Source organism: Schistocerca cancellata, chromosome 6, assembly GCF_023864275.1.
Source record: "Schistocerca cancellata isolate TAMUIC-IGC-003103 chromosome 6, iqSchCanc2.1, whole genome shotgun sequence".
NCBI classification, from domain to species: Eukaryota; Metazoa; Arthropoda; class Insecta; order Orthoptera; family Acrididae; genus Schistocerca; species Schistocerca cancellata.
In genome coordinates, this window is record NC_064631.1 from 542,977,919 (window position 1) to 542,989,977 (window position 12,059).

General features: G+C 36.4%; 1 protein-coding gene across 6 annotated transcripts in view; it reads right to left on the reverse strand.

Annotated features, from left to right (window-relative positions):
- Positions 1 to 12,059, reverse strand: part of LOC126191567 (zip homologous protein 2-like) — a 137,108-nt gene that overhangs the window by 15,125 nt on the left and 109,924 nt on the right. For 4 of the 6 annotated variants that reach the window (XM_049932486.1, XM_049932484.1, XM_049932483.1 and 1 more), the window contains exons 7-8: positions 4,163 to 4,240; positions 820 to 927 (exon numbers count right to left, since the gene is read on the reverse strand). In XM_049932486.1, coding sequence (XP_049788443.1) covers positions 820 to 927; positions 4,163 to 4,240 — 186 coding nt within the window. Of the gene's footprint in view, positions 1 to 819; positions 928 to 3,882; positions 4,072 to 4,162; positions 4,241 to 12,059 lie in introns of those variants that run through there. The other 2 variants (XM_049932488.1, XM_049932485.1) reach the window with 2 other exon arrangements.

Consider the following 12,059-nt stretch of genomic DNA (forward strand, 5'->3'; position numbering starts at 1 on the left):
AAAAGAGAAATCCAATACTACCAATTCAATAAAAAAGACTCACAGAAGGAAATAGTACATATGGTGAAGAGCAGAGGATTTTAAATGAGAAGGCAGCAAGTGGCTAATGGGTAACACTTCTCGGTTTGGCACCACGTTCTACATAAACAGAAACATATCAAACCCCACTACCAATTCCATCTGAGAGATAACAGTTACAAATTTAGTAAATGATATTGAATCATTCACTTTTGTCAACTACCATTGACAAATCAATGAAAATTGATCCAAGGATAATGTCAAAGTTCTACACGGGAACTCTAATAGTGAAATACAAAAAGAACAATCATTCTACATGATAGTAGGAGAGTATACCCCATACAAAGGAACAAATAAAAATGCTGTAAGACTGACAGAACTTCATAAGGCTGCCAGTCCAAAACTGCTTCCTATTCCCTTTCACAAAAGGCTTCACAGAAGGTACAAGAGCTATAGTCCCCTAAAGTCAGCAACTAATGAATTTTAAATATATTTGAAGAATCCCAATGGTTTTTATACAGTATTGAGACAATATATAGGCACTGATTTTTCTCCCTTAAAAATATTATTTTCACCGGAACATGAAGCCTACATTGAAGCAGTGATATGAATTATGACAACAATAATAGTGTAAGAAAAGATGAACAGTGCTTGTAATACCAATTCACAAAATTTAATCAGCATTACTTCAGTAGTTCATAGCATTACAAGTAAAAAGTTATATCCACTGACTGAAAATATTAAGCAATAAATAACAAATACTAAGTCTCCAGTGATTCAGGCAAAAATCTGGGTTAATACCTGTTCATAAGATTAGCAGGCTCAGGCAGATGTGGGGAATATCCTGGAGTGGATGGAGTTTTTGGTGTTCCAGGAGTCGTTGACTGAGATGAATAATGTCCTGGTTTTCTGAAACCCAAGCACAAGTGGAAATGAGGGATCTGATTGGAAACTGATTTTAGATATAGGGTGCATCAAAACAACATCAACAGATGTTTAGAGGCTGTAGAGGAGGTAGTGGAGAAGAAATCAATGTTAGAAACCCTTGTCCAGAAACATCATGTAACAATACAATAGCATGCCAAAGTTATGGTGTCTAACACCTACCTCTAGGTGTTTTAATACATTGATGTATCCACTATCATTTCAGTTAGCAGGCCCTACAGTGTTGCTATGACAGGCATGAGCATGTTTGATGCCATCTAACTTTCAGAATGCTGCCAGCTCCATTGTGACAAATTATGATTCTGATCTACCAGCATTCAAATGCATGTTTGATGAAGAAGGATTGACCTAGTGGCAGGTGCTGCAACCTATATCTTCTATGCTCAGTAGTGTCATTGGATGATGTTTCTGGACTTGGATTTATTTCATGAAACTATTCTCCAAGACATTCTCTATGACTCTTCAAAATTTATAAGCATTCGTTTGGTACATCCCATAAATATAAACCATATTTTCTTCCAAGTGAGTAGTGAAGCATGTTTTTGAGTTGATACAACTTGCTACAAGCTTGTACTACTGGTCTCATAAACATTTCAACAATGTAGAGGAAATGACTCATTATTCATACTGGAGCAGGGGTATGAAAATGCACTGCTACAAAAAAGATGAAAATTGAAGAGTGGTGACAAATAAATACCTGAAAAGAATCTATGAGTCTAAAACATATATGAGGATATTGTTTCCTTCATATATCCACCTCTACCTTTCTAAAATAAATTTATAAGTTTTCAAGATGTCTGAGAAGTGTAGAGGACATTGGTTAGAAAAGTTTTCTTTTGCAGGTCTACATTAAATAAACTATAAAACTGTATGTTAAAAATAATGACATCAGAGAAAACAGGTGGAAAAACCTCATTCTTTGTAGATCTATTTAATGGACAATGGAGCTCAAATTAGTAAGGGCAACTGAAATTCTGTATTTCAAAACAACTGATTTTGTCATATGAAAAAAGGAAGGTACAGTAAGATAACAAACAAAAGTAATAAAAAGTAATTGCTACTGTAGGAATCTTACTATGTGTGGGATGAGGAAAATTCTCTTAACTAACCACTTCTCCTGCTTAGTTTAAACATGGAAAACATCAGTATGTAATTTGTAACTCACTGAGGAAAGTTTATTGAAGAAATGCTTGGCATCAGAATAAAACGATTAACATTTACCAGCATAAGAGAGAAAAACCTTATTCTGACACCTCTCCCAGAGAAGTAATTAATGTTGTACCAAACAGAGTCTTAAGGTACATATAAATGACCTTATTTTATGCCTGCCTTGGATTCTGGAAGAATTTAATTTTATAATTACAGTAACAGCATGGTGTTAAATTAATGAGACAGCTAGTTCTAAGGCTTTTTAGAGTCTGTCATCAAAGAACTGATAGGAACAATCTCCCCAGTTACTGCAAATGTATCTTTGATAAGCATGTCTAACAATGATTTGACAGAAGTGTAAAATACACACTATTATGAATATCATTTGATTTAGGAATTTGATACTCATAAATATCAATGTGGTTATGAAAATGTTATGTTACAGTAAAATAATAGAAAGGCAACCCCTCAACTATAGTGGATTGATGTATGGTACACAGAAACACATAATAGAAAACAGCATTCACACTAGCAATAGCTCTGTTTTTAGCAACAGTACACAAATTCACACACACAAACATACAGACATGCAAAAAACATTCACATTCACTAAAAATCAGTCTTGCCATGACCTTAGGAGTGTGCATTTGGGCCTCTGTGTGGTTATGTGTGTGAATGGCTAGAAAAAGAGCAAGCTTTGAAAGCTAACATGAATGCTGTATTCCGTTAATTGTGTCTGTGCTCCATGCATCAGGCCACTACAGGTGAGTGGTTGTGTTTTCCTCATTTTAAGTATTGCTCCATAAAGGACTTCAGTAGTAGGATATAAATAACAGGTATTTAATATAAAATAGGCAACCAGAGATTTTTCAAAGTAGCAAATCTACCATTTCTACTGTGCTATAAAACTGTAGATTACTAAAAGTATCAGCTCCTGGAAGAGGTATACAGGAGTGAAGTGGTAATTTATTGTTAATTAATAGTATAGATATATTTTCTAACAGCAAGCACTAGATCTATACCTAATCAACTGCTCCAGAAGGAAGGCCCTTTGTTCATCGTAACCCAAGTTTCCCCATTGTAAAAGTGGACTCTTAACATAGACAACCCATTTGGCTACAACATGATATTGATTCAAATTATCCATTCCTTTCCAAATAGATCTTTTTACTTATATTTTCTTTATCAGTTTTCTTTGTGTGATCAAGTTTTCATATTTGATTTCTCTTTTAAAAATTATCTACAGCATTAATAATATTTATTGGAAGTCAGAACCACATCTAATTCACAGTGATGTAATAGATTTTGTGCAGATACCTTCTATGAACCAATCCCACAAAACTTTAAACCAAAGCAGTGCTCAACTTACTTTTCAAAACGTTCTTTCAAAATTATTCTGAAACAACTGAAGTGACAAAGTCAATCCAAAAGATCAAAAACCTTGATGCATGTAATTTGTTTACTCCACAAAATGATGCTCCAATTAATATTAATTAATTAGAAGAACTTTACTAACACACCAATAACTTTAAAAATCTTTAATACTTTGTCCTTAAAAGATCCAAGTCCAGGTTTTTAATCTATGATTGAAATACAAGCTTCAAAAATTCAATGCCCAAACTGAAGTATACGATAATGGAGACAACAAGATATGTATCTCATTGAGCAACCAGACATCAAAATTGCATACTAAGTGAGTTTGGAGTATCCTCAAGATCAATGGGTGTGATTGACAATAAAACAGTGTGTTTCAGTTATTTATTGCTCTGGTAAATGTTACAAAAGACTGTTCAAAATGAGCACCATCAATCTGAACAACTGAAGAGCCAGTATCTGCATGGCAGGTTACCTCATGTTCAATGGAAAATGTGTGGCATGTTCTGTAATCTAATTCCTTCTCTGGGTCTACAGTGCTAGAATACACTGCAGTTCTCACGTAGTCCCAGAGAAGGGGTCTAACTGAAAAAAAAAAAGAGGCATAATCAGCAATTATGCCCAATATTAAACTGAATACACCCAAAAAAGGTACATTTAATATATCATCTATTACCTGTATTGTGTAGAAACATCTGAAGGAGAAACAGGTGACACAGGGGATTTAAAATCTCCAGGTCCATGATCTGAGTTCCTGCAAAGATTACATTGGTTTGCATGAATTACACAATAAAAGAATTTAAAGTAAAAGAAATGTTATTTTTATAAAAAAAACTAAAGAATATCATTGGTTATAAGGAATAAAATTACAATTCTACTATAAAATAATAAGTATTTTATTTCAAGATAATTTTGAATGACTATTAGATTATCAGCCAGAATTCAGTATGTAAATTTGTCTCTTATACAAATAGCTTAGCTCTAATTATATACTAATAATTTCTAAATTTATTTTTTCGGTGAAGTCAATATTGAAGTCCCAGTCACGACATAATTTGAACTTTTCATATTTAGTGAACATAACACACATTCCACCAAAAATAAAATAATTTAATCCTCAGTAAAAACCATAAGGCAGTGGTGAAGATGAACTCCCTTCTGTAGCGATACCCACGGGACTGCCACTTCCTTAGTACACTGTCCAACACAATTAAAGGGTCACTTTTTCAAAACTTTGTAGTTGTATCCAGTTATGTTGCAGAAATTTGAAATCTGACTCGAAGGTGCCTACAACCTTCCTCTGTAACTGAGCAAAAGCATGGCATCACCCTTGAGCACAGTGATGCTTTGAACAGGGAGGTCTCAACACATGTTAGAAAAAGGCCTATAGTCAGACCATCATGTGAGTTGTAAGGTGGGTTAATGATGCCACAGGGGCACCAAATTTCAGCACAATTCTGCCCGATGCCACTGTGGATGTGTCACCTGATAGGGGGGGTCATCACACCTAGCCTTACCCACATTTCATCCCTTTGTTTGTGATCAAGATCAGAAACGTGATGCCCAGCATTGAAATCACATAGTTTTCTTGTGGGTGGTCGATGAAAACATTTCAGACGCACCACTACTCAGTATCAACATGGAAAGGCCTCAGGGGGTGGCATAATGAATCTGTTCCTTCCCTTGGGGCATTGATCCCTCATATTTTGTGCTTGACAACCTTTGACACTGCCCCCCCCCCCCCCCCCCCCCCCACACACACACACACATTTTACTAGTGATACCACCTTGAAAGGAATCAAGCATATTGTGAAGTTCAGATTAGAGATGTTAAAATATCACAAGATTCTTATAACAGTACAGTGAAAAATAATAAATAATGTTAGTACATTGCATCAGAATATCAGTGGATTAAAAACATAGTACATGACCTTCTTGTTTGTTTAGAAGAGTTAGAAACAAAGAATGGAATAGATGTACTATGCATGTCTGAACATCATACAGTCACAGATATGGAATAATAACTGTAAGTGGACATAAGCTTTCAGCACATGTAAGTAGAGATGATATGGAAAAAGGAGGAGTAGCCATAAAGGTTAAAAGTTATCACAGTGTGAAAAATTTAGATAAAAAAATGTGTATAGCAACACATAGAAGCAAGTGCCTGTGAACTTCTACTAAATAATGGTAATTTTATAGTTTTTGTAACTGTGTATACGTCCCCACTGGGAAATTTTCAACTATTTCTGAAAAACTTAGATTCCTTGTTGTGCTATCTATCAGACAGAGGGAAGCAAATTATTATTTGTAGGGATTTCAATGTAGAATTTCAGAAAGATAGGAAGAATGATCTTCAAGGACTACTCACTTCTTGCAATATGACATGAGTTACTGATTTTCCTACTTGGGTAGTACAGGAAAGATGCGCACTGATAAATAACATTTTCACAGACCAAGATGAATTTGATCAAATAAACATTTATCCTGTTAAGAACGGTCTTTCTTATCATTATGTACAGCTAGTTACAGTAGATGACGTAGCTCTGTACAGTAATGCAAAACAGTCCTCCAAAATAGTGCATTCAATTAACAATTTAATGGTTGCAAATTTTAGGAAAAGCTTCCAGCAGTTAGACTGGGATGAAGTGTTCCAGGAACCTGACGCTAATTTAAAATATAACTTATTTCATGATACATTTGTGAGTATTTTTGAAAACATTTTCCCTAAGAAAACAGTGAAATACTATTGCAAGAAACCACCTAAAAAGCCATGGCTTACTAAAGTGATAAAAATGTCTTGTAACTGGGAAAGAGAGATGGATCTAAAGCAGGAAAGAGTAATGACCCAGAAACAGTCAAATATTATAAAAGCTACTGTACTATATTAAGGAAAGTTATTAAAAGTCCAGAAGTATGTGTATTATGTCTGAGATTAGCAACTCTGAAAATAAAATTAAAACAATTTGGAATATTGTTGAAAGGGAAACAGGCCAACCAAGAGCACAGGAAGACTGTATTACCATCAAACTGAATGAAAAATTTATTAACAAAATGCCAGAGGTTGAAAATATTTGTAATAATTGTTTTTTAAATATTGTGGAGAAAATAGGATCCAGATCTTCATTAGAGAAGACAAAGTTGTACATGGAAGAGGCAATACCTATGCAGTTTCATAAAGTTGAAATTCTGCCCACAGCTCCTTCTGAAGTTGGGAAAATAATAAACTTGCTCAAAAGTAAAATCTCACATGGAATTTATGGCATCTCCCACAAAGTACTAAAAACTTGTTCCCAACAGATAAGTAGAATTCTCAGCCACATATGTAATAGAGCTCACTAAAACAGTGCATTTTTTCTGATAGACTGAATTATGCTACTGTTAAACCATTGCATAAAAAGGGAGTAGATCCCATTTCTGACAGCTTTGTCCAAAATTCCTAAAAAAGTAATGTATTCACGAGTATCTTCACATATTTGTAAAAGTAAAGTAATAACAAAAAACCAGTTTGGTTTTCACAAAGGCTTTTCAATAGAAAATGCTGTATGTGCTTTCACTGATCAAATATTAAATGGTCTGAATAACTGAACATCACCAGTTGGGATTTTCTCCTGTCTGTCAAAGACTTTTGATTGTGTAAATTCTGGAATTCTTCTAGCTAAGCTTAAGTACTGTGGTATGATTGGGACAGTGGACAAATATTTAACTGGAAGAGTACAGAAGGTTGAAATAAAGAGTTCACATAATGGGTGAAAATCAGCAGATTCCTCAAACTGGTGAGGAATCAAGTATGGGTCACCACAAGATTCAGTCTTGAGTCACTTATTGTTCTGAATATACGCTAATGATTTGGACTCTATATTCATGAAGATATGAAGCTAGTTCTTTTTGCTGATGATGCAAGTATAGCAATCACACACGACTAGCAAGAATCAGTTGAGGAAACTGTAGATAATGTTTTTCAGAAAATTATTAAGTGGTTTTCTGCAAATGGACTCTCATTAAATTTTGGTAGAACACAGTATATAAAGTTCATACAGTAAATGGCACAACACTGTTAATAAATGTAGAATTTTAACAGAAGTGTTTAGTGAAGGCAGAATATTCCAAATTTTTGATGAGAGATGGAACTGGAAGAAACACATTGATGATCTGCTGAAACGTCTGAGTTCAGCTATTTATGCTATTAGGGTTATTGCAAATTTTTGTGATAAACATATAAGTAAATTAGTTTGTGGTGCCTATTTTCATCACTGCTTTTGTGTGGCATTATATTTTGGGATAATTCATCATTTAGAAAAAAAGTTTTCAGTGCACAAAAGCATGTAATCAGAATAATAGCTGGAGCCCAGCCCAGATAATCTTGCAAACACTTATTTATGGAACTAGGGATATTCCCGGTATATATACAGGGTGTTTCATGAATGATGGTCAATAATTCACACATGGAAAGTACACATCAAAAGTAGCTAAAAAGTTCCAGTAAACATGGGTCCACAAATCAACCATTGTTGATATACAACACATTTTCTAATGCAGTTCATCAGTTTCTAGGAACTCGTGACACCTCGAAACATTAAAGTAGGTGTTTAAAATGTTGTCCGTGCATCTGAATGCAACATTGAACTCATCTCTGAAATGAGATGTGAATCCTCTCAGGCAGTCCTGGGAAATTCTGTAAATGGTGGATGGCTGCTTCGAACAGCAAGCATAATTCCTCAACAGAGTTGAGAACATAGACCAGGCTTTTGACATGACCTCACTCATGGAAATACACGGGATTTAGATCTGGAGACCTTGGAGGTCATGGCACAGGCCCTCTTTTACCTATCCAATGTTGACCATACGTCTGAGTTAGAAGCCATCCCACTCATAAACGAAAAATACTAGAGCACCATCATGCATGCACCACTTGTTCAGGCATTGGTTTGTACATCTGGTATTACATTCCACAAAAACAGCATATATTGCTGTCTGGTCAGTCTTAGTGGTAGGAAGCGTGGTCCAGTTATGCAGTTTCTGAGCAATCCTGCCCAGACATTCAATGAATAATGCTGCTGATGTCATGATACATGTGTTGCATTAGGACTGACATCAGCCCAAATTTGAAAGTTATGGTAGTTAAAAATACCATCATGGCTAAATCCAGCATCATCTGTGAACAGAATACTGCTTAACAGGGGATTCAGAGTACACTTTTGTTGCACCCACTGGCAGAAATTCTCTCTAGGAGAAGTCTGGATTGTTGAGAGCTTGCACTTGATGGAGATATGGGTAGGGTACTTGCCAATGTAAAATCCACCACTCACTGCTATGACTCAGTAGACACTCTTAGGTAGCAATCCTCTTTTCTGAAGTACTTGGACATTTGTGTACAATGCATAACACCCTTTTCTCAACATCAGGTGTTATGGATCTGGGTCGATCTTCTCGTACAAGGTGTGCAAAACTCCCAGTTTCTGTAAGGCACTGATGTAACCGGCTAAATGTGTGCCTGTCAGGCTGTGTGAGAGAGGAAAAGCTTCTTCATACAATCATGCAGCCTCAAGGGCACTGCCATTACCTTTTCCATATGTGAAGTGCAAGTCAGTGTATTCTTCTAGTGTAACCTCTGTCCCTGATGCCTTCACATTTGTAATTGATTGTGCGGTTGGTACGGCACAGTGCACAGAAGGGAAAGAGGGAAGTAGTTGCGCATGCATAAACAAACAGATAGTCGATGCCAAACCTTGAGATACAAACGTAAATACTGTGGTATCCAGGGGCATTTACAGTTGGTTCCAAACTCGAATTAATAGGACACCTCAGCAAGGGTTGATCTGTGGACCCATGTTTATTGGAGCTTTTTAGCTACTTTTGGCCTGTGCTTTCCGTAACTGGCACAGAAAGGTGTGAATTATGCTGCCACAAAAATCTTTGGTCACCTACCAAATAGTATCAAAAGTGTGACAGATAACCAATCAACACTTAGAAAGAAATTAAAAGATTTCTGAATGACAACTCCTTCTACTCAACAGATGAACTTTTCAACATTAATTAGTAATCTTAAAAGAGAGAGAGAGAGAGAGAGAGAGAGAGAGAGAGAGAGAGAGAGATGGAGAGGGAAAGAACTCAAATTTTGGAATTATGGCAGGCAAATAAATGTTTTGTCAAACTAATGGGTTGCACATCATTAGGAACAAATATTAATTTAATCTAATCTTTCAACCTTTCCCAAATGACATTGTGGGCCTGCAACCCCACTGAATGTGACCACACCTCTTTGGAGTATAAAGTGACTACAATTTTTGCTCTGGTATACAGGGTGGATCCACTAGGGACCATTAAACCCATTCAATGAAATATGAATGCAATCTGAAGCAACAAAGGATGTTTATGCTTTCTTAGCCCTTGACTCCCTCAGTTTGGCAACACCTTTAGTGTCACTTGTGTACCTTTGTTGAACACTTTATAAATTTATCTGTACAGAGACAGCCTGTTAGTGATTACTAGGCACCAGCATGACAGACAACCATTTTGACATTCCTTAGATTTCACTTGGGGACAGCAGCCAGTAGTTCAGAAACATAGTGCCAGTCAGATCAGCAGTGTTTGGACAGTTGCCGTTCACACAAGCATATACCGTAGTAATCAGTGACTGGCTGTCTCTGTACAGGTACATTTCTATAGTGCTCAATAAAGGTAAGTGGGTGGCACTGCAGTCTCTGCCAAACTGAGGGAGTTATTACCAGAGGATCCTAGTTGTTTCACCCAGTATACAATACAAGGGATGGTTTCACTGACACGCTTCATACAATCCCCTGGAATCTTTCTGTGTTGACACTGAGTGGTGTTGTGTCTGAAATGTTTTCCTTAACCACCCAAAAGAAAACCAAATGATTTCACCACTGGGTGATTCTGACCTTCAACACAGTGGCATCAAAAGAAATGGTGAAATGTGGTCAAGAGTGAGTGTAATGTGTAATGACCTTCCTATCATACGACATGTCCACAGTGATGTTGGGCAGAATTGTAATGACATTTGGCGTTACACTTCCTTGGAGCTCTGGCACCCCCCCTCCCTCCCCCCCCCCCCCCCCCCCACGACTCCTTTTTTTTCTTTTTGCATGTCATATGTGAACACTTCGCTGTTTGAAGCATTGCTGATCCTGAGGGTGATGTCACAGGATGCCACACTTTTGCACCATTATAAAAGGTCATAGTAGGCACCTTTGAGCCAAATTTCAAACTCCTATGTCACAGTGGGAGACAAGTATTGGGCTTTGAAAAATAGGTCCTTTAACTGTATTGTCCAGTGTGTTAAGGTAGAGCTGTTTGGAGCTTGAATGGAATATAGAGTAATAAATGGGGAACTGAAGCTATGAATCAGGTTCAAGAGATACTGGTATACTCCAGTAGCTCATTTGGAATAGCACTACCAGCAAAAGGCAGATGTCTAGGACTGATTTCCAATTTGGAACACAATTTTACCTTGTAGCCAATGATTACCACAGGGCGTGTTCCACTAAGAGTAAAAGAATTTCATCCTCCAGTATCATTATGTCAATATGAAAACTGGTTTGCTGAGTGATTTATGTATGTTTTAAACAGTTTGTGTATTTAGATCCTTTCCAGGTTTCAAGTTATTTTCTTTGTCTCTATCTTCCTTAGTTTGTTTATTTATTCATTAATGTACTATTTAAACAGCATTTTGTAGATTCTTGTAACTAGTCTTCAGACTTTCATTTCTATAACCAGTAAATAAACAAAAAATTAAAAAGGAAAAGAAACTGAAATTCTTATCATCAACTAGTGGAATTGCCAAAGCTCCATAAAACTCTTTTCCTGTGTAGTTTCGCACATTTCATACAATTTTCTTACTCTTCCAGAAGCTTGCTACTGAAAGCCTCATTGACTGTGTTTTTGTGTGTAATACTAATGAGACAGACTTCATGTAGTCCATGAAATATTTTGGGTATTTTATTCTTATTTTAAAAATGCTAAATGTTTCATGGAGTGTCTGTAAAAACTGCGCTCGGCCTCCTCCACTTCCAACCTTGGCATTCATAACTGAAGTTGCCTCTTTACAAATACACTACACTCTTGCTAATCTGGCCATTCGTGGCACATAAGGGTACCGGACTAGTGAAAGTGCTGGATTGTTGAGTGCCTGAAATTTATCTTATTCATTTATTTTGAAACATAGGGGATATAGTTAATGTGCTTCTTAAACCAAAGAATACAATTTTAAAACGTAGAGGATATAGTTTATTAAATAAAAAAATATATTACATCGGTACTGCATGTATGTGGTTATTGCGTAATGTACTCCAGGAAGACCTTGGCAGCTTCAGCACCAGCAGTGTGAGAAATCTTCATGCCCTCTTCTCGTGTGTCCTCTTCTTCAGCACTTTCATCATTACTTTTTTGCACGCTTTTGATTATTTCTTCATCTATTAAAGTTTGGTCCATATCACAGCTTTCCTCATTCAGCCACTTGGTAACATCTTCATCATCAATTTCTTCTCCTCCTGGAAGGTTGTGGAACATGTCAGTGTACAAAGTAATTGATAATTCCGAATTGACTGGCTCATTGC